The sequence below is a fragment of the Tauraco erythrolophus genome, chromosome 2 (genome assembly GCF_009769465.1).
Source record: "Tauraco erythrolophus isolate bTauEry1 chromosome 2, bTauEry1.pri, whole genome shotgun sequence".
In the NCBI taxonomy this organism is placed as follows: domain Eukaryota; kingdom Metazoa; phylum Chordata; class Aves; order Musophagiformes; family Musophagidae; genus Tauraco; species Tauraco erythrolophus.
In genome coordinates, this window is record NC_141466.1 from 43,494,249 (window position 1) to 43,521,618 (window position 27,370).

General features: G+C 39.7%; 1 protein-coding gene across 1 annotated transcript in view; it reads left to right on the forward strand.

Annotated features, from left to right (window-relative positions):
• Positions 1-27,370, forward strand: part of KHDRBS2 (KH RNA binding domain containing, signal transduction associated 2) — a 362,598-nt gene that overhangs the window by 174,111 nt on the left and 161,117 nt on the right. Inside the window, exon 4 of the mRNA XM_086608307.1 lies at positions 21,032-21,178. Within this exon, the coding sequence (XP_086464433.1) occupies positions 21,032-21,178 (147 nt within the window). The remainder of the gene's footprint in view (positions 1-21,031; positions 21,179-27,370) is intronic.

Genomic DNA, 27,370 nt, shown 5'->3' on the forward strand with positions numbered 1-27,370 from the left:
AAGTGGCATGTTGAAAATGAAAGCAATTCAAACTGTGGTAGAACCTGAAGTGTAACCCTTTTATCACTCACTATGTTAAATGTTTTTGCTAATTCATATCAAATTCGCAGCCACAGAGTAGACATTGCCAGTTCCCTGGATGGTTTTAATGGAGCCACTTTCCCCTCGCTCCTTAATCTCGCTCTCTTCTCCCAGACGGGCTAAATCAGTAGCAACTGTGTAAGTCCATTTTCCGAGTGTGTGCTTTAAGGAACATATCATGGTTTATTTTTTGAAAAGTAATCATCCAGTCACAGCAAGGGGATTGCGAGCACTTAATTCAGGGGCCTGAGTTTTATTTATAATTAATGGAGAAGGCAAGGCAGGCTTCCAAAGGGAAATGAAGATAACCTAATCTGTTCTGTATTTTTCTGTTCTCAGTATAGGAATGGATGGGTCGTGGTACTGTGCCCAAAGCCAGGCAGAAGGCTGTGCCAGTGGGCACACTGAAATGTCTGAAGTCATGTCAGATGTGAGGTTCCATGACTGATACTTCTGTCCAGTTGAGATTTAGATTCTGTGCTGTATTTGGAGGAATAAGTACCCCCTGAATGGAAAGAGTAGTGGCCTTCGGGAAGCATGGACGGGATTTGACTTTGGTGGACAAACTTGCAGTTGTGCATTTTTAGAATAGTCATGTGTCCATGAAATGGAAAAAGGACACGCTGGAGGAGCTTTGCAAAGTAAGGGGGAAAAGGATTTTTTCTGCTTATTTTAGGTCGGTCTGAAAATAGGAATCCTCTAATCATGCCATGAGAGAGACAAAATAAGAGAGAGCGAGACCAATTGTGGCTGTGGGGATATTTTTTCCAGAAACCAGCATGCCAGCTCTGCTCAGTTAGTGGAAATGAATTCTGAATGGAAAACATTGGCACTGTGCTGAGCCTGAGCTAATGTATCTGCCTCCCAACAGACAGTGTTAGCGTGGGATCTCTGCTGCGCTTATGCAGCTATGCAGCTCCTGGCTTTCCACTGATGTATACGTGTTCGTCTCGGACTGTGCGCAGGGCACACCATTAAAACATGTTCTCCTTAGCCAAGTAAAAGGGTGGCTCCTGGGAGCATTCGTTGTGCCTCCTGGTCACTCTGAAATGAAGTTTCTGTTTATTCCTAGTGATTTCAGGTGCCTTCAGAAGCCAACTCATACAGCCTGAACTTCTCTTTGAGACTTTGAACATAAAACATAGCTCATCGTGTCCTTGCCTTTCATTTTCAAGTAATGACAACGTTAATGACACGGGAGCTTAAAACATGATTTTTCAGATGAAAAGCACAAAGGCAAATGTATGAGTATAACTGTCAAACAGACTTACAGATTTATGAAGATCCATGGCATCATATTTAGTGGAATTATGCTAGACTACAAAGGGCAGGAAAGCTTATTCAAATAGAAAATCATTCTTAAAAGCCTTTTAAATGTTTTAAAGTCATGAGAGAGTCAAGTTTTTGAAGTGAGACTGTAACTCTTTATCAATATTCCATGACTATTTCTTAAACTCATCTTTTAATATCTAGCATTGCACCACCAGCAGTGAGCAGAACTTTCCTAGTGCTTCTAGATTTTGTTACTGGTGCTCCTTGGTTAGATAATACTGGGCTTCCCTCTCTGCTTCTTTTAGAGGAAGAAATAAGTAGCATTTCTCCGGTTTGTTCACAGATGATCTGTGCCACAGCCCCTTTACCTGAACATAACAGGAAATAGCAAACAGGCAGTTTTCTTTTCAGAAACCCAAGCTTTTCTTTAAAGATCCTACTTCCAAATAGGGCCTTTTTCTTAGCTTCCTCCTGTGAGCCTATTCAGATGACTACTTTGTCTCTTGCCTCTGTTTCTTCTTTTGCTAGGAGGCAAATAGGCATCTAGCTGCAGCCAAATGGATACTGAGTCCTGAATTTTCTGCTATTTTGCAGGAAAAAAACGCACTGGATTGTTTCATTTTCCATTCAGGAGTCTTGTGTGTCTGCTGGTTTTAACCTGTCATTAGTCAACACGGTAATTACATGTTCAATCATGTAGCCCAAATGAGTGATGTCGAGCATGCCCACCAGATCTGATAGCGTTTGGTGAACAATACGGGCACTGGAATTGTAAGCTGTATCCAGCACAGATTATATTTTGTTGAACAGCTCTCGTAGCTATTCTGCCACGTTTTGTTGGCAGTACTGCTTGATGGCACATGTATGTCCATCAGTGTTTTGGTCTCTAGCTAGCTCTCCGAGGCTGCCACAAAGGCTCTGCCATGCTGCTCCTGTGGACACCGAGCTACCTGCACAATAACAGTCAACTATCAGCAAAACCACCCGATGGCTGTGCCTGATCAATGTCTTACGGTTTTCAGTTTGTCAGAAACCAGAGCAGAACAGAGCTAATTCTCATATCGAGCAACAGTGAAGTACCTGCAGTTATCTCCTCAAAAGACAAAAAATATGGGAGAAAATCTGTTGCTGTCCTCGCACAGAGCACAGTCACATCCTTTCGCCAATCCACTAGTAGCAGAAAATCAGCCATAAAGATCTTAAAGGCTTTCAGGTAGCCTATACAAACCTAAGTAAACAATGTACCAAAGAAGAGAAACATATTATTTTCTGCCTTCATTACTGCATACTGTTTTACGTACCCTTTCCTTCTAGGTCTCTATCTCTTTTTCTCCTGAAAATGAAAGCCGAGTTTCTGTGAGCAGGGAACAGAAGGATTCTGTTTCCAAATCACCCATTTCTTTGTGAACACGCTTGGGAAGCAGCTAAAAACATTCCCCAAAGTGTATGTTTGCAAATATGTTTGACCCATCTGAGAAGAAGGAACAAATGGAAATAAAAGAAATAAAATACAAAACAGTCTACTGAAAATAAGCAAGAAAAAATCCACACTATTTAGATGAGCATTGTAATGAATTAAACAGGAAATTCTAAAGGAGACTGCTGTGCATAAACCATTCATTGATCATTCAGATTCCATAATGTTGACAAAAAAGTGTTATAAACATAGAGGATGAGGTTTTCAATTCTAAATCAGAATATTTTGATTTTCCAGCGCAGAAGACCAAGTCTGAAATAAAACATGCATGCTGTGCTTAGATTCAAAAAGTGATAGAAACAGTGGGTGGCTACCTCAAAAAATATGGCATGGACAGATTACAAAACTAGTCAGCAGTCACAGGCTTTGTGTACTGGCAAATGTGATGATTTATTTCATTTTGGACATTTTTTCTGCACTGACCCTGTCATGGTTTGATGTGGAGGGGGGAGTGGTTCTGGTGGCAGGAGAGGGATTTTGCTCCCTGCGACCTCCCCGGTTTTGGAACCGGGTTGGGCTTGGTTCTGGGCACCAGATCAGACTGCCATCCCCCTTGGGATTGAGCCAATAGGGCGCCTCTGCAAATTGCCCTATTTAAGTCAGGACAAAGGGACCGGAAAAGGTGCTTCGCCCAGGAGCGAGGAGAGAAGGGAGGAGGGCACTGCCCCCACTCCCTGGCTCCCGGCCGGGCGGCTGCCTGCGTCGGGCCGGTGCCGCCCACGAAGAATGGCGGCAGCGGAGCCAGCTGGGGAACTCGGGGGCACCCCACTCCCGGGGTGCCCACTGGGCTGAGTTCACCCGGAGAGGACTGAGATCTGAGAGAAACAGCCGCATCGACAGCAGGTCAGTGAGGATGGAGCGGGAGGAGGTGTGCCGGAGCCGAGTTTCCCCTGCGGCTGATGGTGAGATAGCAGGCTGCCCCCCTGCAACCAGGACGGCCTCGGTGGAGCAGCGACCCACTCGCAGCCCGTGGGGAGAAGATGCCTGAGCCTGAGGATGGTCGTGTTGGGACGCACAACAAGTCAGAGAGGCATCTGGAGTCTGCGTGACAACCCACGCCGAAGCGAGTGGCTACAGCTCCCTAAGTACCCGAGACTGTGGTAAAGCCCACACTGGGGCAATCCATGGGGAAGGATTGTTTCCAGTGGGCTGGACTCACGCTGGAGAAGTTTGTGGATTTTTTCCTCATGGGTAGGGGATCCATTGGAGCAGGGGAAAAGGGTGTAAGGACTCCTTCTCCTTTAAGAAAGAAGCAGCAGTAACAGCAAGGGATGAACTGACCTGCACTCCCCCAGTCCCTGCCCCCTCTGCTGCTGGGAGGAGGAGGTAGAGCCGGGAGGAAGAGGAAAGGGGAGGGGGAAGGTGTCAGTTTTAAGATCTGGTTTTGTTTCTTTCTGTCCTCTCAAGTAATCGGTTTTGTTTCCCTTTGTCCTTCTAAGTAATCATTAATAAACTGTTTTGCTTTGAGAAAGCCCTGCCTGTTTTGCCCAGGACCATGGTCGGTGGGTGCTCCCTCTGTTCTTGTCTCAACCCTCAGTCCCTTTGTTTTTTTTTTTCTCTCCTCTCTACTTTACTGGAGAAGGAGAGACTGTGTGAGTTTTAGTTGCTGGATCAGCCTAAAACCACGACAGACCCTTTGTGCTCTGGCCTGGAAGTAACTGTTACTTGAAACCACACTTTCAGTTTTTTGGACAGTATTTGTGGTTTGTAGTAGTCTATTTTGTGTATTGGGGTGAAAGCTGTAAGACAAAGGAAAGTCCTTTAAATTTAACATTAATACATAGTGCTTCACAGCAGTACATCCCCCTAAATCCTGTATGTTCACAAATTAAAATAAAACTTAAAGCTAAACCAACCCATCACATCAACATGTACTCCAAAGGCTTCCTTTGGCTCTGCAGAACCTTGGGGAGCAGCCCTAGCTGTTGAACTTGTGTTGGACTGGCTAGGTCTGGCAGGCAGCCTGTCTGCTTCTCCGCTTCGACCTGCTGGGAGTATTTCCAACTCAGCATCAATATTTTTAAATTGTTTTTTTTTCAGAAACATGTTAAGCAATAGCACGCAATATATTGTGTAGCAACTGCAATACTATTATCTGACTTTACATTCATTTCATAAAGTATATATAGTCACAGCTTCTTAACCTCTTAAATCTTTCCGTATTGTTACTACCAGTATGGCTTCATAACGTAGGCAAGAGGAAAGCACCCTGGGCCTCCTCAGAGTTACAAATATTTCAATCACATATGCTGGCTGAGGGAAAAGGACTCCTTCTGAGTTTTGCAAGTAGACCCCACTGCATTGCTACAGCTGTGAACATCTGTCCAGCCACTGATCTCTTGGTAGCTGCATAATCTGAAAAAAAAAAAAAAAGCCTTTTCTGTTTTCTGTGAAAAAAAGCTGGGGGCACCTGAGTTGGGAAAGTCCATTTTATTGACCTCTTCTTGCTACACATTGTCTGGAGTCCTGTATCACCCTGTGTGATAGAAGGTGCCTGCAACACTTAGTCAAATACCTTTGCACTGCAGGAATGAAAGAAGAGCGGTTCCTAAGCTCAGAACTAAGCACAAAACCAACAGTTTGGGGGCTCTAATTCAGCCGACAGTCTGAAGCTGTCATTCAGATAGTCCAGGATCATTGCCGCAGTATCAGCAGATGGTCGGTTACAGTTATTTTCCATATTATCCATGGCGTTTAATGTCTCTTCCTGCACAGCAGGCTGCTGTGGTTGCTGATCTGTGTTTCCACAGACACAGAAGAATCAGATCTCCTGCCTCTGCGGTGAACGTGACGGTTCATCTCATTTGTCTCCCTCCATGTGTCTGAGGAGACGGTGGCAGAAGGATTGAAAACCAGCGTGAGAGGGGATGAGAACAGTTGTGGGAAGTGGTCTCTCAGGGACCCCGTGCCCCCGGGGGGATGCTCTGCCGCATCACCCCCCCTGCCCTCCTCGGCAGGCGCTTACCAGCCTTGCCGGGAGTGTGATGCTGGCAGCGGCCACAGGCACCGGTGAACGCCGTCTGCCAGCAGCGGTAGTGAGAAGCAGTTGGCAAGAGGGCTTCTCTGCCGCTGGACATTTCCAGCATAGAAACAGCCACCAGCTGAAAGGGGCTCAGAGAGCCGCGGTGAAACAGTGTGCTAATAGTAACATTAAAAAAAACACCAAAAAAAAGAAACAAAAAACCTGCTTTCCCAAGGAAGGAAGGAAGGCATCTTTCCATTCTGTTAGTCATGTTACATGTGTGTCCTCAGCCGGTAGAGTGCTCTCTGTGAGGGGATGGAGGAGGGATATGCCAAGGAAACACGCGTGCCTTTTGGCGCTGCAGGAGGCCTCGCAGCCCAGGAGCAGGCAGCAGGGACCAAGGAATGGGACAGTGCAAGACCTGGAGGTAGGTGAGCCAAGGCAGACGACTGTGTGTCAAGGAGCATTGTTAATGGAACAGACCTCACTCTCTGATTCATAGAATCATAGAGTCATGGAATGGTTTGGGTTGGTTGGTTCCAACCTCCCCAAGTGGAAGCTGTCCCTCAGAGGAATTGAGAGGGATCTCAAGCGCCTTTTTGACTGCTCCATGCGCCTCAGGTGCTTGACGGAATATAACGTGATGGCCGCTGTGCTGTTGTTTAGACTGCAGAGAGGCCAAACCTGCCCTTCTGTGATGGATTTACTGATGATGAAAACATATAACTAGTAAACCAGCTGATAGAGGTTTAATTAATCAGCAGTTGTTGCGCAGCAGCGTTCCTACAGGTCCCAGGAGAAAGGTCACAGCCTGAACACCACGTGGCTTTTCTGCTGGGAAGCTCCATCATTGTCGAACCCCTCTGTAAGTTATGTAAAATGAAAATAAAACAAATGAAGCTTCTCATAATTAGATATATCATCCCTCTTAAATCATACCAGGATCTGTTGCCCAGCATGGCTTTGCAATCACCGGCTGTTTCTGAGTGGAATAAAAATTACACCGTGCAGCAGAAAAATATGTTTAAAGCTGGTAATAGTAATATCTCAACCAGCGCTTGCCCAATTGCTTAGCTTTCTCTCTCCTTGTTTGCTCTCCGTCGCACCAGCACTAGGACATCTAGGTCACTTGTAAAATAGTGCAATTTTGGTCCAACTTGCCCAATAAAAGCAGGTAACGCTTTAATATGTGTTTGAAGGAGAAAATTGATATATACTATGTTTCAGATTCATGCTGCTTCTGTTACCTTTTTCCAGAATAGTTGCAATGATGTCTATAATCCTTCAGCCAGTTTCAAAAGTGATGCCAGCAATCTTTCAGTTTGTCTAACATGCCTCCAGTACTTATTTTTTCCCTTCATGCTAATAATTTTTATAAAAGAACCCAACAGATGCTAGTCTTATTTTTCACATTTTTAGAGTTGCCAATTGTACTTTGGTTACTTTTTTATTAATATAGTTTGGTCATAGCCAAAAAGATATTTAGATCCCTAAATGGATTTATTCACTTAAACTCCCAAATTGTCTTGAACACCAACCTTAGCTTGAGATGAGTCACCCTGTGAAAGTGTCTTCTTTCTTTCTGTTGAGAGCTCTGCATGACTAGTTTAGGCTTAAATACCTAGCTTTTGGACCTTAAGGTGAGGTAAATGAGTGCTACTCAGGGAGCTCAAGTGATTGTTCAGCTGTCCTGTAACCTGTCTTTTCAAACTGGGAGCTTTGTCTTAGATCCAGCACGTCAGCAAAGACGTGGAGTTGAACGCAGCCTGGGGAGTGCGAGTCGTTTGTTCTTTGCATTCTTTGAATGTAAAAAAGAACAAACATTCAGATGGAAAATGTAGCACGAGGAGCTAAGTCTGTTAAGAGCCAAAGCTCTCCTGAGTTTCTGTGGTGCACATATTCCTGACTTCAGATTTATTTTTTATTTTACCCTCTTTTCAATTTAGGAGGGAAAGGAAGAACGGAAAGGGAACATGTGTTTTTTCAGCATTTTGTATCAGTTGGAACATTTGAGGATGCTGATTCAACAATAAAAATACCGTTGTCTTTTGTCTCAAAGCTATGGAGAAAGTCTACCATAAACAGGGCTGCTGTTCAATTTTATTTTACGTTCATTTGTACTGGTATTGAAAATGAGCAACAAGGGAGACCACAGGTGTTAAAGCACTAAAGAAAGAACTGGAAAACAAATGCAATGCTTCATTTTCAGCTAGAGGCAGGTTAGAATGTTTCCTGGGAAAAGGCTTTTAATAGAAGGAAATTTTGTGGTAAACTGATGGTGGCATTAAGCAGAATTGACTGTAATTGATTAATGTAATCTGCATATTTTATGATTATCTGAGATATGGCTACTGTATAATGAAAATTTTGCAACACTCGAAGCCTGTGCACAAGGTTATGTCTTCTTGCATAAATCTGAGAGCATAAAGGGAGGTGGAGGAGTGCTTTAAATTGCCAAGGATGATCTGGATGATAAAACTTAAGTGCAAATGAATATTAATTCTTAGTGCAGTAAAATTAGCTGACTCTTTGAAGATTGCAGGTACTTAACCTTTTCTGGAGTACAGTGATCTGCTTTAAACTGAATTTTTAAATTATTTTACTCTTGCAATTTTGCATCGATTTAGTGTGTTTGTGATAGCCCGTTCTGGTTTGGACCATGTAAGAGCACTCATGAGAGATGGGAAGTTCTGGGGAGGGGAGCAGGAGCAGCACTCTGTGAGATTTTAGAAGAAATAGCCTGTCTGCACTTAGTCACTGACATCTTGGCCAGGCCAGTTGAGCACCTGTGACCCCTTCTGCCAGGGGTAGGCTCCCCTGAAATGAATGCACACTTGATGTTTCCTTTGGGGCACTACAAAGAATGACAAAGAGTTTTGAACATCGGACTTTCACAGAGGAAAGCCTTTGCCATCCTCCAGGCTACTGTGATACTAGTGTTTTGTGTACCCTGCCAAAGGGGTCAGTCTGCCTTCCAGTGAGGATACAGCTTTGTTATTCTTGGGTAAATAATTTATTCTAAAAATTTACTGTGAGGAACAGTGGAGTTTCTGTTAGAGTCACAGACTAAGCTACCCCAACCAAAAGCTATTATCATCCTTCTACCCCCCCAGCCAAGTTATCTTAAGGTCAACAAATTTGTAAGAACTCATTTTGATTTCCTTTACTTTTCCTTGAGGAAGTAGCTTCTTAAATCACTTTCTTGTGGTTCAGAGTTCAGGTCAGGTCTAGACTACACAGTCAAGGAGCTGGATGTTACCTGAATTGTCCATGGTTCAAGTACTCGCCACATTTCATGAAAATGAACCTTCTAGTAAATTGCTATTAGAATTGCCATAATTGCTACTTATTTAAAAGTTCAAGGTTTTTAGTCAGACTCATTTACAGCTTATATTGGACTAATATCCTTACAGTTTTCCATTACGAGAAGAATAGAAAGTGTGTTCTTCCATCTTGGCAGACCAAATCACTATCGTAGCTGAGATGACCGAGAATCTATTTGCAAGCAATTTTATTTGCATTCCATAAATCTGTCAGACATAAAATCATGATATATGTAATATTGCTATAACATTCTCATCTGTTAACTACTTTTGACACTTCCGTGAGAAATCGTCCAAGAACTTGCACTCTCAGTAAAATTTATTTGTCTAAATGAATATGATGCGAGTAGTTAGATTTTCTGGATAGAGAAAAAAGTAATTTTGCTATGGAAATGTGTGTTTGTGTTCTTTGTCATTATGCAAAACTTAATCCTACAAGGAGAGAAAAAGCAAGTAAAACCTGCAAAGTCATGTGCCACTTTCACTAGTGAGAGGAAATGTCTCATTTGCAAGAAATTAAAATTGTAGCTCAGAAAAAGGATGTTTGTGAAAAACAGTTTGACACGCAGTTTGGTTTTTCAGGTATTTGATTTATCTGTTATTTGAAATATTTTTTCAGAAGATAGTGCATTTTTTAAGTCATTTCAGATATTGAAACATTTTCGTCTGCATAAATGCCATTAGAGCTACAGTCTTTGCCAGTTATTTATGAACTTCCTTTTCCTCTTTCATTCCCCAGAGTTCAGTTTGTTTTTGCCAACGTGGCTTCCCTCCACCAACGTGGTTTCCGCATAACTGCATGAGAATCAAGAGGATGTAGAAAATAGTTGTCTCTTTCTATATTTGGTTGTAGGATCCTCACATCCATTTGCTGCTTTCATTAGCAATGTTGTGGTTAATCAAGAGACAGCCTTTAGGAAATAATTATTGGCAATCAGCCCAGTCACAAGAAAATGAACTTTATAATACAGTTTATCAGCCAGATCTATAAACTGCTGGAAGCCAAACCATCCTGTTCCCCTGACTAGGCCAATACGGCCCTCAGGGAGAAATCCCTTCCCTTATCCCAGGTGTTTCAGGAAGGACCTTTCCTGAGTCATGGCACTGTTGTGTTTCAGGATACAAAGCATTAACGTGGAAACCTGCTCAGTGGTGGAGACTCGCTAAAAAAAGCAGTGACGAGTTAAATGAGATGATCAGTTCTAGCTTTTAAACCTTGTACAGGCTTCCCAGTTGAACTTCAAAGAGTTGGTCAGAGACACAAGAACATTACCCTTCAAGAAGTCCAGTTGCACGGGAGGGTCTGGGGAGGCTGCGACGCAGGAGATGAGGAGGTGAAGGCAGCAGTCGGTTCTCCCTACTTCTTGCAGCAGCCCTGATTCCTGAATTTGCATCTGAAAGTGGCTGTAAACCTGTCTCCTCTTTACTCTCTCAGCTTTGTTTATAATGAGTAATCAGAGTGGCTGAAGTGTTGCCTTCCTTTCTAGATGAAGCGCTTGTAATACCACATTGAGCTCATTTGAATACTAATTAGTAACAGGATCTTTAGACAAAATGTGCAGCCTAGGGAGAAACGTTGTTAGAAGTGAGTTCCATATTTAACTGCCTTAAGTGTACACATCTATGCTATAGGTGTTGTTTAATAAAAAAGATACACTTAACACATCAGCAAGCAGTTATAAATAACATAGGACATAAACATATTAGATTTGCATGTTGTTTTGTTCTGTATGTATGCAGCACATCGTGCCCCACTGGATGTGTTCACGTTTCCAAATGAGACAGAACAATGTAAGAACAGGCTAAGTCTGCAGCTCCTCCAAGCAGCAGGACTGAAAGCTTGGGTAAGAATATAGGAACTAGTGAAAGTTGAATGGTCTTCCAAGAATTAATTGTTTAAGGACATCTTGAACTGCAGGAACATCAAGATTGCCAAGACTTTTATGTTCAGCTTCTTATATGGAAATATTTCCATACTCATAATCATCCTTTTCCTCTTGATCTATTTTGGTTCTAATACTTTTTTTAAATTGAGGCACTAGAACCACCTTCAGTATTGAAGACGGGGAAATAGTACAGGTTTTGCAGTGGCATAATCTTGTTTGATGTTTCATTTATTTTATTTTCTTAAAAATACCTTACAGAGGATGTCCTTTTAATTGCTATTGGGTACTGAACAGATTCTTTCTGTGGAACTGAATATAAATGCCTCCAGGAACTTTCTCCTGAAATAACATTATCTAGAGTCTTTCTTGGTGTGCACAGATAGAGTTGGCTTTTATTACTAGAGAATTTTTATTACTGTTCAACTCATTTTCTGGATCGCTCATGAATAGTTTAACAGAACACGTCCCCAAATGGTTCTTGTGGGATTAATCTAGCAACTTCCCTAAAATGAACACCTATCTCCTAACTTTTGTAATGCGTAACTTGATGAGCACTCCAACTGCTACCTCATTAAGGAAAAGGGCAGCAGCGATGGTTTTTTATTCAGTAGGAATGCATTCAGAACATCTATCTTATTTAAGATAGTTTATGAATCTCAAAGAAGCTTACGCCTGAAATAACTATCATATCTCCTTCACCCTAATGCGACACTGCTGGTCAGACACTTCTGTGTCTGAGAAGTATTACTGTGGACATCTCTGGTGTCTATAGATTTCAGGGATAGAAAGCAACTAAACAGGAATTTAGATGGCCACAACCTGGTGCTTAGGCTCAAAATCATACCTAAAGCCTGGGTGTTTTAAGTTCTTTTGCAGCTATAAGCTAAGTGAGTAGGTTATGCAGTTAGATCGGGAAAGAAATCAGCTTGGAGATCTCTTTATGTAGGCACCTGCAATAGGAATTGGACACTAAAGTAACGCCTAAGTGCATCAGTGGATTTATTCTCTAGGCCGGTATTTGGGGAAGCATCCTTCATGAAATGGGTGGTTAAGCAAGTAGTTACCTTTAAGTGTGTACTTAGATCTGTCATCGTGAAATTGGGTTTAAATATACAAATAAATGAATTCCCCAAGTGAGGCTTCGGTTTCCTTCGTAGTCAAAGAAAAGTGCACACATTAGCCCTCTGCCGATTGACTCTTTGGAAATACAAATTTTTCATTCTGCTTATACATAAAATAGTTTAAGTATGGACTTTTCCCTCCAGAATTTTCTCTATGGTAGAAATACTCTTTCTACTATTTCCTTTAGATGATCAAACCCAAACTCTTTAAAGTATTTGACTACTATACAACTGGAGTTGACTTATATTTCAGTTTGATTGTTCGTAGCAAAAGATTTCATTTAGAACCTTGAGAACGTCAAAACTTTGCTTTTCACACAATTCCCTATACTTAAGACAGAATGCCCTTTGCAAATCTTATGATAAAAATATTCTATTTATTCTTTGGAGAAAAAGCTGTTTTCTCATAGGACCAATAACAATAATAATAAAAAACTTAATAACAGAGAAAAAGAAAAAAGAGGCTATAGATATTTAATTTAAGTTTTACTGTTTGCATATTTTAAATGACAAATATTATTTTTGCTTAAATATAGCTTTTGAGGACACTGTTTATACTTCATAGATATCAAGATGAATGTTTCCTGAATAATAAGAATTTTAGATAAATAAATATACGACTATTATTGTCAATGCCTAGAATTCTTAGTGTAAATACCATTTACCTTCTTTTCAAGATGTCTGATAATTTGTCATCAGATAGCTTGTTGGATTACCTAAAATGTTAGTAGAGCTTTCTAGTTCTATAGCATTTGTATCACTTTAAGGTGACTGTTCACTTTCTCTGTCTCTAAAAAATTGAATTAAAATTTATAAAACCAAGATAACTTGGCTCCAAACACAATGAAATAAATGGAGTTAGAAAGATGTACTAGAACTAGTAAAACAATTTTTGGGAAGTAAGAATGATAGCAGAGGAAAAGAAAGTACGTTTTCCTCCAACCAGTGTAAACAAAGCTATGTCTGCTTTGCTCAAAAAATCTTTTTCTCTTGTGCCACAGCTTCGTTGGCAAGAAGTTCTTAACGTTCTTACAATGTCATCAGTCATTATAAAATCTCTCCAGTCTTATTTTTTTTGAATCACTAAATAACTGTATTTATCCTTTTGAATGTGTTGGTTTGGCACTTGACTGCCAGCAGCCTGGTGGAGTTGAACAAAACCCTGTATCATAGTAAGGGGCCCTTCCTAAAGTGACGGTGAGGTTTGGGAACATGGTCTGTGCTAATCAGTGTCGGTCGCTTTGTGCAGAGGCTCATCCTCACCAGCAGCTCTTGCAATTACCACTCACGCTATGGCAGAGCTCGAATGATTGTTTTTAAACCCTGAGCTAGTCATGTGTATAATCTAGCATGGAAATCTGCTGATTGAACTAGGGAGTGCATTGAAAGCAGCAAGCCTTGTCCAGGTGTGCATTTGGGTTGAAAATTGGACATTTGTAGCTGAAAAAACAGCCTCTGTATCCCAGGAGTACTTTTCAGACCTGTTCACCAAAGGCAATAAGTAGTTTATGTTTTCTTTCCACTGACACTTGTAGCCCTGTGTCTCAGTAAATATGGTGTTGCCATCACTTGTCGTGGGCTGCCTGCTTTTTGCTAAGGCAGCAGCTCAGGGCTTGGGATCTGCTAGGCTTGCTCTGGGCTGGCCTTGGTCTGCCCCTGCCTCCCTTTGAGCTTGCTTACTTCTAGCAGCACTTGTCTGATGGCCGAGTGATCCTTACCTATGCTATTTTAGCTTTTGCTTAGAGTTGTACTGTATTTGTAACTAATAGATAGCAATAAGAAATCATTATTCTGTGTAGAAAGTGCTTCTATGGCCCTAGAATAACACTGTAGCATAGGGGAGTATAGGGGTGAGATGGAAGTGGAGGCCTTGAAAGCAAAGGCGCAGGATGAGAAGGAAGGCTCCAGAGCTGTAGACAGGGACTTGGCATCAAGGTCAGTTACTGGTTGTTATTAAAGGAGTGCAACCCTGGGAGCTGGGTAAAATTGGTAACAAAGAGAGCAAATAAAAAAATAAGCAGCATATGTAAAACTTACCATATATAGTAAATTTGCATAGGGAATGGAGTTGCAAAATGATGGAAAAAGAGCAATTTATGTAACCTGTTCGCAAACCTAAAAATTGCCCCAAGTGCTTCCTGGAGGGAGGAGGAAGAAGTTCTCACTGTCGATATTGTATGTCTTGCAGCAAAGGACTCAAGGTGCTGCCAGCTCACAGCAATGCCCACCCTCAGCTGAAGCCAAGGCCCCCAGGGCAGTGGAAGGGTGAGCATAACACCAGGGAAAGGTCAGGTACTAGAAAATTTGTTCATATGTCATTTTACCTGCATGTAATTTGAGCTGCAGGTGTTAGTATGGAACTAGACTACTAATAATTCTTTGATTAGACTCCTACAACTTTATTAAGGAAAAAAAATAAAATACTTCATATGAGGTATGTTTTTGTGTAGTAAGAATGTAACAGCATGGTGGGAGTTGAAATAGCTTACTTTGTAGCTGAGTTTCAACAAATTGGTGATTAGCCTCTCATAAATAAAAACATGACATTTTGTACTCTCATTAATTAAGGCAAAATCTTCTTCCTGAGTCTGAAGGCACTCTGCATGCAGTGGTCCCTAGTTGTGATCATAAGTTTTAAGATGAACATAATCTTCTTAGGAAGCACCTGTAAGTATGGTAATTGCATTTCTTGAGGACCTTTAATTTCCTGCATTAGCTTTGCAAACTTGCAATTTGTTGGTTATATTCATTGAATATCTTTGGCTTGTTCAGTTCCAGCAGTAGCTGTCTAATGCCCAGCTGATTCTTACTGATGCTTCTTTAGCTTTTGCTTGGATTCGTACAAGTGTTCTAGGTTTGTGAACTCTATCTCTGCTCTATCAGTTTTCTGACAGGTAATTTACAGATAGATCACTAGTTGTTGGTCACTGGTTGTAGCTTCAGTTTTGGCATGTACCACTTTCATGTGTTAACCTTTCTCCTAAACATTTATTTTCTTTCACAGAGGTTTTTCTTTTTTTGTTCATCTAACGTTCACTCCAGGTGTTCGGGCTCTTTCAATAGTGATTCAATGGCTGTGTTATCGTCACATTCTTCCACTGGCTTGTTTTCTTTTTCCTTCTCACCTATCTAAACAAAAATATGATCTAGGTACAGCTTAGTACTGCTTTGCCATTAAGATATTGTTGCATTTTGTTATGAAAAGCATCAGCAAATAAAGCACCCTTGAGTTGAAGGACCTGTTTGCTGAAGGCAGTACTGAATGTACACAAATCTCTGCTCCATTTCACCAAAGTAGCTACGAGAATTTTAATGATGCATCAAGTATAGAAAAATAATTGTTGTCACCTGTATCTCCAAAAATTTCCTCTGTTGTAAGCAATGTTCTTTCTACGTGCCTATATTTCATTATGAGGTCTGTGTGGCTGACAGCACTTAGCTCTCTTAGCTCTGCTGTGTGAGCTCTCCTTATGTACTCATCATCTCCATCTTCTTTATTCTTCTTCCTAGAGTGAGAAAAACTGGTTTAAAAACAAGAATCAAGGGATAGCTAAGATCTTTTAGCTTCGCTCTATACTCCCCTGAGAACTATCCTGTTCTACCTCATCCATTCTCAAATTGTTCCTCTTTTTTTTTTTGTTCTCTGTTCCTCCACTGATGGGACCTAGGACCTGAAAGCTTTTTAATCCCAATACAGGTGCCACCAAGAAATCATATCTATTGTGATTTACTTGTTACCATATAGTTCACTTGTTACTTTTACTACGAACCAGTGTTGCAGACAGCATCTTGATTTTTGCATTTGTGTCCAGATTAAAAATTAATAGGTTTGCATTTGTCAAACTGTGTGCTCATTAATTTTCTTCTGTAGCATTGTCCATTGATCTTATGAATAATGCCTCTGTAGCAACAGCGCTGTGATTATCATCTTTGTCTAGTCTCTGTGCTATGCTTTTATTTGCAAATTCTTGCAAGATATGAAATCCACTGCAGTTCTCATAGTATTCTTCAAGTACCCATTGTTTCTTTTCATAGCTGTATTTGTTACATTATAGGAAGTTCTTTGTATTGTATTGATGAAATTTATCTCTGAGCACAATTCCTGCTGCAGGTTTCTCTTCTATTATTCTTGGATATTCTGTTATTTCAATTTTATTAGTACACTTTTTATTCATCAATCGGGATTGTATAATTTTGTTTGCTATGCAAACTCCATTTATTCTTTCAAATTCCTTCCAGTAGTTTTATTCAAGCATTTTGGCCAGGGTTCCAGCCAGAAATCAGTTCTCTGTCAGCACACATCCTTTTAAAATGGTAAGACTGCTTTCTCATCCAGAGATAATTCATCATTTTTCTTAGCCTTTATGTTCTTATCACTCACATACTTCACTTTTGCAGAGGTCAGTACTCCTCAAATTTCTGCTATAGAGTTTTATAATACATTTTCCCTGCTTTGGTCAACTGGAAATTATAAAACACAGCAAGTGTTTCAAAATACCTGTTATCTTTTATCAGGGAGTTATGGTTATGAAGCCATGCATCAGGTTAAGGGCCGGTGGACTTCAGCACCATGTGACAGACACGCTGTAAGGCAGCAGATGAGGATGAAGGAAGCCTGAAGCACACAGTATGAGGAGAGCTGGATTTGGATATGGAGTATAGTACTGCCAGTCTTGAGACATGAAGGCAATAAGGCAATTGGTGTACAGAAGAGAGTGAAAGAGGATCAGGACAGGGGAGCAGTTGTCTCTGGAGGGTGGTGGGTGTGTTTTCTCTGCTGTGCACAACCCGCGGTGGAGTTAAACATCATCACCATGCAGTCAATAAGAATCATATGATTAACCTGAGGGTCAGTACTAAGAGAGATTGCCAACACTGATCCCGAAGCCCAGGGAATGTATTCTATTCTATTCGTTTTATAAATCAGAACTGATCAGGTCCCAGGTTTGTTCTGTTTTTTTTCCTAAGATCCAGTGCCTAAGAATTAACTGTATTTTGAATGTTTTCAGGACAGCTCTCTACAGTGAATCCATCAGGCTTTCAATGTGCGTTGTCTTTCACTGCGATTTGGTTTATGTCTATATGAGTAGGCTTCAGCAGTTACGATTCCTGTGCTAGGGCTGTGGGTGAACAAATGGGCAGCTGCCTGGCCAAGGCTGCCCAAGCTGAATGGGGCCTGGAAAACTGCTGGACATGATGTGGGAAATTGTAGAACATACAAAGTTATGAGAATCTGACAAAATGTAGTTACAGACAACACCGAAGGGAATAGCTGGACCTCACAGGTGGTTAAGGCAGAATTATACGAGAAACAGCCGAAGTCCATAGGTAATTGGACTGGTGCATTAGAGACCTTTAGGGGTGCAGAGTCTTACAAGGCCAACAGCACCCAGATAACCTTATAAATAACACCATATAAGGTAGATTTATGATACTGTCATTCATTTTGCCTTCAGGTAACAGATGCTACAAAGTCTCATCATCCCTTTTGGTCCTTCCCAGTCCTACGTGGGTGTTTATTAACTGCTGGTTTACTTTGAATCAGAAGCCAGTTTAGAGGAGAGCCTCCTGATCATTCCCGATGACTGGGTCATTACTTACAATGAGCAGAGACTATGGGCCATGAACTGGACTCCTCTCCTATGAAACTAAACCAAAGCTGGGCTCCAGGAAGGCTCTCTGACTCCTAACAGGAACTCGGCTCATGCAGCCAGGCTACAACTAGCGGGAAGCAAAACCTACTGAAGTGCTAGAGAGGGGGTAGTGCTGTCATCCTAAATACAAGTAGTGTAGATATTGGGTCTGCAGCACTGACCATTTTGCTGTACAGTTGGACTGTGCTGCTTGCTAATGAAGACTTAACAAAGGTGTTGTCCAACTTCACGTGCTCCTGGGAGAGCCCGTTCATCCATACTGCACTTGAAAACCTGTATTACCTGCCAGTAAGTGTGACCTTCCCTGTTGACGAGTGTCTTCTCAACAGCATGAGTTATGTCTGTTTTGCTTGTTAGATGCCTGATACCTGACATACAATTAAATGTAAGGCTACATTCAGTCCTAAAATACTCAGTCATATTCACCAACTTTGGGAAGCAAAGCCTTGTACAGTGCTCACATGGTCTATGAGTTCTTACTCTTCCATATTTTTCCTGAAGTGATGTAATTTTCTCTATTGGCAAACACACTTGTAATAAAATAAGCATTACTCTGACATTTTACCTTGTTGTGGGAAAAGGTATTGTGTGAAAATTCAGTCTTTAACCCCGTGTTTCCACAAGAAAAAACATAGAATGATTTGGGTTGGAAGGGACCTTAAAGATCATCTAGTTCCAACCCCCCTGCCATGGGCAGAGAAATCCTCCACTACACCAGGTTGCCCAAAGCCTCATCCAACCTGGCCCAGAACATGAACAGGGATGCGGCATCCACAACTTCTCTGGGCAACCTGTTCCAGTGCCTCACCACCCTCAGAGTGAAAAATTTCTTCCTTACATCTAATCTAAATCTCCCCTCTTTCAGTTTAAAGCCATTGCCTCTTGTCTTATCACTACACACCCTTGTAAAAAGTCCCTCTCCAGCTTTCCTGTAGGCCCCCTTTAAGTACTGGAAGGCTGCAATAAGATCACCCCAGAGCCTTCTCTTCTCCAGGCAGAACAGCCCCAACTCTCTCAGCCTGTCTTCATAGGAGAGTGATAAGAGTAGTGATAAGACATGGGGCAATGACTTTAAACTGAAAGAGGGTAGATTTCAATTAGATATAAGGAAGAAATTTTTCACTCTGAGGGTGGTGAGGCACTGGAACAGGTTGCTCAGAGAAGTTGTGGATGCTCCATCCCTGGAAATGTTCAAGGCCAGGCTGGATGAGGCTTTGGGCAACCTGGTGTAGTGGAGGGTGTCCCTGTCCATGGCAGGGGCGTTGGAACTAGATGATCTTTGAGGTCTCTTCCAACCCAACCCATTCTAGGATTCTATCATTCTATCATTCTATGATTGTTAGCACCATACAAGCACATACCTAACTTTCTGTAAGACAGGTCTCTGTTATAAAATCATGTTACTCATGTCTTAGCTGTGCAAAATCCTTATCAAAATATTATTTTTTCATTTTTCTAAATTTGAAAAAAAGATTCGATTTATATTTTTTGCAAACTTTGTTGGTATTCTTCTCCTGGGAGACAACTTTTGAGGCTTTCTAGAAGCATTTTTTAAAGAATCTTAAAAAAGCAGTATGAAAGAAACTTTCAGCAGTTAGTACAGTGTCGCTTTATAACTATTAAAACTTAATTCTGTTGAAATACTTCATGTCAAGTTATTCCAGAAGCTGCAATTAAATGATTTTTTCCAGAACACTGAAAAGTACTGTAACATCTCATGATAGACTGTTACATTATGCTCTGGTTCTTATGACATTTCAATGAGATTTCAGTGATAAGCTAAAATGCCAAAGATACTTTAACTGTAAAGATAAAAATTTTCTACCATCTGTGCTGCTTATCTTAATTTTTAGTTTTTAATTGAAAACAATTACATCAATTTTCAGCTTTTTAAGATAAAATCATGGATCACATTTATTGAGCTATGATTTTATCATCATCTGCAAAATGTTAACTCATCATGGAGTCAGATCTAGAGCTCTGGAGCTAGAGGATGTAACCATTGTGTACTCTGCGAAAAATCAGAAAGTCCTTGCGGCTGAATCTTCTACGATAGATAAAAAGAACTGTATGTGTACTGTTTGAAGCATAGCATTGTGCAAATATTTTTAGTATCAAGCAATGGTGTCAGTTAGGCAAGGCCAAAATAAGCGCAGTTCATGCAGAATTAAATAAGCTAAGTAAATAAGAATTGTGATCTATTGTTACATTTTTTGTATCTTAGAAATGTGCGTAAAATATTATTTTAGTATATACTAAAAGCTGTAACTTCTTAGCCAATTTTAAGCAAATTAGTTTGCTTCTTTTTCTGTGATTATATTTTCCACCAATAAAATGCAAACATACATACATATTTTCTTCAAAATTACATTTCTCAGAATATTTTTGAAGACTGAGTTTTCAACTCATCATTTCTTCAGCATTGCTTATTTCCATCTTGTGTAGTAATGACTTAAATTTTTCGTTATGTTGTCATAGCCAATGCCATTAACACGATCACTATTTTATATCTTTGCTTTTTATGCAAAGATATGAATATGTATGAATGTGTATTATAATTTACATTCACTATCTCAAAGCCTTGTATAAGAAAATGGATTGACACTTCAGAACATTACTCTAGCATAAAGTAGGATTCTTAGGCTTATTTTATGGCTCCAAAACTGGGACCCGAAAATTGTAAAGACAAATCTAGGTGAGGTGAATCACTGTCTTAACCAGTGTACGCTAGATTGCGTAAGTACCACGTATCAGAACTGAGACTGAAACTCAAACCTCATGTCTCAAACCGAAGTACTGGGGTGTGCTTCCCTTTAGTGATACTGAAATGTACAGCCTGCAGATGCTCGATAACTAACTTATAGATTTTAATAAACAATAGCATTTGTTAAAGTGCTCCAAAATGGTTAAATGGATCTTTATTTATTTTTTTTTGTTAACAGCTGAGATTCAGACAGATTAATGCAGCTTTTTCATTACAGATTTAATATTTCAGTACTCGCTTCTGGAGTATTTAGCATTTTTTCACTGTGCTGATTAAAATCTGTTGTAGATGATAATTACGCTGGTTTTATCATTCAAACACTCAAAATTGATTTTTAAATCTTTAAGTGGCTTGTAGTAGACTTTTATTTCTCAAAGGGTTTAGAAGTCTGCTTATATTATGTCCTTTTGTTGTGTTCTCTGTAAATGCTAAATCAATGCAAAATTAGTTGATTTCTAGTTCTTACAAAAACCCTCACCCTTTTTTCATAGGAGGAAGAACTAAGGAAAAGCGGAGAAGCCAAATACGCGCACTTGAGTGATGAGCTTCACGTATTAATTGAAGTGTTTGCTCCACCTGGGGAGGCTTATTCTCGTATGAGTCATGCCTTGGAAGAAATAAAAAAATTCCTCGTTCCTGTAAGTGGCTTATAGCATTCTTTTGTGATGGGTTGCGATTTTGCTGTGTTGAATTTGTGCCTTCTTTAAGCACCTTTAGCTCAAGGGAAAAAAAAAAAGATCTGTTGAACATTCATCTTTCATTCTTTCATCTCAGGGACATGCTAAACAGGCCATTAATTGTCACAGATGATCCCTTGCTGTATTTTCTAGATGTTTTATTGTCTCCATTTGTCATTGTTTTTTGCTTTTCTTGGTTTTGAAGGGAAGAGTGAATTATTTTTTTTTCTGATTGCAGACATTACTCATTAATATGAGAGTACACTTTCAAGATTTTTGAATATTTAAGTCTATAAAAACATTTTTGTGTATGTAACAATTTATCTAAATATCTTGCTAATGAAGTTAATTAATTTCTTGTGGAGCAAACAGCATGAGTAAAACATTCCTCAGACGTTTCTGTTTAGACAGCTCATCATGACTCAGACCGCAATTTAGCAATCCTCCATCAGGTAGGAGAGCGCAGAAACATATTCTAAAGCTGGGAACCTTTTCAGTTCGATTTATGCTAAATATATTGCTTTCTTAAATGTTTACCTTTTTGTCTCTTCATTTTCCATCAAACTCTCTGATATTTATTTTCTCCACATTTGAACAGTATTCCATGATATTTTCGCAATTAAATTTTTTCCTATAATTTAAGCGCATGCATACTAAATACTAAGTAAAGGTTTCTTTGTGTAGTACTAGAATTATGTGAGTTATCATCTGAGGTCTATCCTGAGACTATTTAGCACTCTGAAAATATTGAGTTGTGTTCCTTAGAAAAAAATATAACGGGAGCTTGTTTCTATTTGTGATAAAAAAATGAAGTACAATAACTGTTCGTATCTCTCGATAATAACAGAGGGATTCAATGAATGCCTTTTTATTATGAGTAATGTGAAGCCAGGGTAAGAGATGTTCAGGTGAGGCATACGCGTATTTGCATGGCAGAACTTAAACATTTTGTTTAGTGGGGGTTTCTTGGCAAGGGAAAAGAGAATACATTACAAGTACAATATTTAAGCATGGTATTTAAAATGTTCAAATTTTTTAGAGCAACTAAACATTTTTTTAAGAATATGAAAAAGGTAACTTAAAATTGTTACAAAAAAAATCTGGATATTTGTGTCAAATAATAAAGTTTGGCACCAAGCGAGTACCCATAAATTAGCTACATTTTAAATAAGTCAACTGTTATCTTTCTGATTCTGCCTTTCCATCCCCTTATTATGCTTCCAGTTTGGGAATACTGGTAATAAAATACTTTTTCAAATTCTGGGAAATAACCATGAGACAAGAAAGCATTTTTTTTCATGATTTCTGACTCTGTGTTGAGCATGCGACACGAGGGACAAATTAGGTTAGTGTCGTAATGCTGGCAACATAATGTCGGATGACATTTTGGCTGCAAATTAATGGTGAAGATCTGCCAACTCATAACACTGAAAGAAAATTTATAGTTAAGTAACACATTCCTGAAAAGTCTGGAGTGTTACAGCTAAAAATGGTAACAGGGCCAATTACAAAGATTGCTAGTTTCTGTCCTTTGGATAACCCTATTTCCAGTTGTTCGTGACTTTGCCAAACTTTAATTTGTTTCTGTAAGAGGTTCCTGTTTAAAGTTATCTTTGTAATGCCTGCTTCATTCTGGGAGAGGGCTCCTGCATTATAGCATGAGGTAGTGATGATGGTACCCATTCCTATGCTCCCTGGATTTTTTACATCCATTATGCATGCTGTCCAGCCTGAGAAAATCTGTTCTGGGTGAATAAGGGAGAGCGAGCAGTGTGTGATGAGAGCGGTGTTAAAATTTGTGGCGTGTCACTGTTGTAAATATTCAGCATCTGCGCAAGCATATATTTTGTGTGACATATTATTTATTGATAAGGATTATATGTATTTTCCAGCACAAGTATAGTAGCTACACTGGAGGAAACAGAAAAACAGGTTCTTTTTTACCAGATTTTGAACTTGGTTGGCAGCGGCAATAATCACTCCAAACAAGTAACAATTGTACTTTATGACTTGTTTGTTAGTTTTATCCCCTCTACTTCATTTCAGATTTACAACAATTTACAAAGCGTTTATTAACTGACTGTTTACAACATGTGTCAAGGGGTTTACATTGAAAAAGCTTCCACTAGATGATTTCCTTTTTGTTCCCTATTTACAGCATCTCTTGAATTTGTTTTATGTTTTGTTGTTTATAAGACCTAATTTATTGCAGCAGTGAATACTGGAATTGCATGACAGGGATGAAAGCAGTAGGATCTAACAGTTTTATTTATAATGAATCAAGGACGCAATAAACTATTCAAATGAGTTTCCACACTGCTTATGAATTTTGTGATGCTGAAGTGAAATATTGCCCTCAGAAATTACACTGATTGTGTCAGTAAGATTGAGTAATGTTTTTATACTTTATCCATAAGTTTTAATGAGACTGAATTTGAAAATAAATGCTTAGAAAAAATAATAATAGAAGAAGAGAGAAATATAGAAATAGGACCGAGGAAAAAATATTGAACGTTTAAAACTGAAGCAAAATTTTAGTGAAAAAGTACTTTTCGATTTAAATGTGATTACTTAATTTTCACATTCAACCTTTGCCCAAGAACAGTGTCAAAATTTTTACCAGTGAACATTTCACCTCCAAGGCAGAGGTAGAAGCTAAGTACCGCTATTTGCCCTGGCTATTCCACATGTTGATGTGTTTCAAAGCTGCAGGCAGCCCAGGTGGTGCGTTGGGATCCCTCCAGCAGACATTTCAGTGAACGATTGAACCCCCAATGTCTGCAGCCTTCAGTAATTCACCAGCTAACTGAGATGCTTCATTTACTGTCTGCTGCTTCCATTTGGCAAATAAATGGCTTGAGGTTTGCGTGGGAGCTGCCATCGGGGTGTTGCTAACTGATGGATAAGATTTATTTTGCAGCTGACTTTGCTAGATCTTTTGTTAGTTTTATGCAAAACTTTGGCTTTGGGGGGGGGGGGGGGTTGTCATATCCAAATACTAGCTAAATATTGTGCTCCATTTTATTTTGATTACTCTCAATAGGAAAAGTTGAATATAATCGAAATATGACAGATCAAAAGATCTATGGTTATGTAAATAGGATTAATACCTCGGAGTTTTGAAACACAACTGCCTGCTCCATTTTTTTTTTTTTTTTTTTTTTTGGCAGCCTAGTAAAAATAGAAATAGTGCTCCCTGAAGTCAAGGCTTTAGGGTAAAGAACAAATTTGGAATTGATGTTAACACAATGTAAGTTATCCAGCATTAGCTATGTGGAAAGTACAAACCATACGGATGCTTAAGAGGAGGATATTTTTTTTTTCAGATTCACCTCTGTGGCCAACACAGATTCGATAAAATCCATAAGTATCTGACTGCCAAGTATTTCTGACCTCAAATTGCCAGGAACCTAGGTCTAGATAAGGAGCCTAAGGCTGATGTTATGTCACAGTGCCTCAGAAGGATGCAGGGTCAGTGAACTAGAAGGTGAGATGTTTAAAATGGCCAGTGTGGGAGGGAAATAGCTTAGAAACTTTTCAAACTCTGCTGGTTTTAAAAGGTTGATAGGTATTAAATGCTGTGAAACTTTCTTCACCATTAATGAGCAACAAAATGCTACATCATTCTTATCAGGTCTGACTACATCATTCTGATTTACATGCAAATGTACAAATACATTATCTGAACAAGCTATTATTTCTGTATAGTAAGGGGCTATGTCATCCTTAGGAGTTCTGTGCTTCCTCACACATGCAAAATCTTTTTCTGAAAATCATTTTTATCCATTTAAGGAGAGCATTTTTATCTGACATGGTTAGCATCCCTTGGGACAGAGGAGGGAAGCAGATGCTGATCATTCATTTTATGTGTGAGTGCTCTGTAATAGGGAGCTATTATGTAGAGGGCAGGTTGCAGCTGCGGTGACATCACCACTTTAAAAAGATTGTTTACAACTATGCGATCAGATGATCAGCAATTGAACCAATTACCACTTTGAAAGCTGCTGTTCAACTCGTGCTTGCGTTTGTATCTGCCTTAAATTGAGCCATATTGGCACCACTGGAGGGCTGGGAATGAACACATGGTTGTTTAATGGAGTCCTGTTGACAGACGATCGCTTGTGATCATCTGCCTGTGTACCTCCCTGTTTTCTGAGGGTGTTTATCAGATCAGATCAGATTCCTTTATTAGGAGTTAGTGTGATAAGGCAGCAGGTGAATGCAGGTTTTTGTGGTGTTGTTTTTTGTGAATTCAACCTGCAACGTCTTCCAGACTTTCTTGTAGATGCCTATATTTATTGAATTCAGCTTCCAGCATCAGCTCTTCAACCTTCCTAACTAAGAATGGAAAATTACTGAGGAAAAAGAGCCTTTCAGTGAAATAAAAAGTTACTAATTTTGCGCTGGAAATTATTCAGAAGTATGTATGAAAAAATGAGATTTAGGGTGAAATTGAAAACAAACTTTGATACCAGTTTGTTTCAGAAGGAACAATTGCCTAATCTTAGAGTTTAATCCATTGACAGTCTTTCTCTAGATAGTTTCAAAAGAAATTGTTTTATTTCAAACATACATTTACTGTGTATATAATAACTCATATATACTGCAGACCAAAGTTACTAATGATCTATTATGTCATGTTGTGCTGGCTATATTGTAGTATATACAGCACACAGTAACAATTTTTTGACAAAACACAGTTTTGACTGATTTGTAACAAGTATATGTAGGTATTTGACATTTATTTTGCACATTTTTTATTAGCCATCTGAATTTCTTCTATGCTACAGTATAATGTGAAATCTCTATTTACACATCATTTCACACTCCATGGTTTTGTAATCTTTGTTTCTAAACAAGGTATGTTATTGGGATGGGGAGAGTAGGGGGTGGGATCAGTCTTTTTGTCCTCTTTCAAAGAACCTTAACAGGTAAAATGCTTCCCTAACTGTGATGGTGAGCAGCAGCACAGCCTCATCTCTAAAAGAGACATCTTTTATACCTGTCAAAGTAACTAATTTGTACTTGCACATTTTGCAAAGATAACTTGCAGTAATAAAACTGTGAGAAGGGAATTATTTGAGCAGCTGTTTCAGTTGTGCTGGGTTCTGTTTTTCCCAGTGTGCAACATCTCTGGCAATTTCACTCACAAGTTTTGATAATCCAGGAAAAAAAATTCAAAGATTCTGTCAAGGCCTAGAATGTCATAGCACTTTACCTCTTCACAGCTTTTTTTTTCTAAACATTACTTGTCAAATGAAATTGTTATAAATATATTCAAACACAAGTGTACTCAAGAGAGCTATCATAACTTGTGGGCAGTGGTTCTTGACTTTTTACAGACTCTGGAGTTTTCCTTAACCATGATATTGGCCAATTGAGCAGCAGCACTTGTGTAGTTTAAATCACTCATTTTAGGTTTGATGAAAACAACCCTAAAGTTATCCCTCAAAGTGAAGGTTTGGGGGTGGAGACATACACGAAAATGGCCTTTTTAATTGAAAATCAAACTCCGATATTTCTCCACTGACTGATTTTTTACGTACTTACTGATATACAGTGTAGACTACTGATTCTTTCTGCTGTGAAGATGTAAAATGGATAGTGACACAAGGAGCACGTAGTTCCCCAAATGTCTTTAAATTTGTGTCCTGACGAGTGGGTCGCCTGTTGGCATGCCAGACCAGCAAATACCTTTTGCCTAGGCTTAGCTCCCCAGCTGCTTCAAGGTGGTATAGGTACTTCACAGCCTCATGTGTGCTTTAGGGTTTGATACTCCCTCTCTGAATGGATTAAGACCTTCTTAGATATGCCAGAGACATATTTAGTCTGTGAAAGCAATCCCTTGGTGATCTCTGTCTGACACACAAAGGAATCGATATAAAAGGCACAGCCTTTGCCAGAGCCAGCCCTTTGTTTTGCCTTTCAGATTAACCGGAGACATTAACCTGATCGGGGATTTTACACTGGCGATTAATCTGAGTATACTATTGAGACTTGGCTGTAGCTTAAAGAAATATTTACAACTTGCTTGGTCAGTCTGTATTCATCAGCAATTTTATCAGCGTGTCCTGCTGCTTCCTCTTGCTAGGGTGTAGGTTTTTCACCAGTGACAGATCAGAAGCAATGCTTTGGGTGTAGGTGATAAAATCT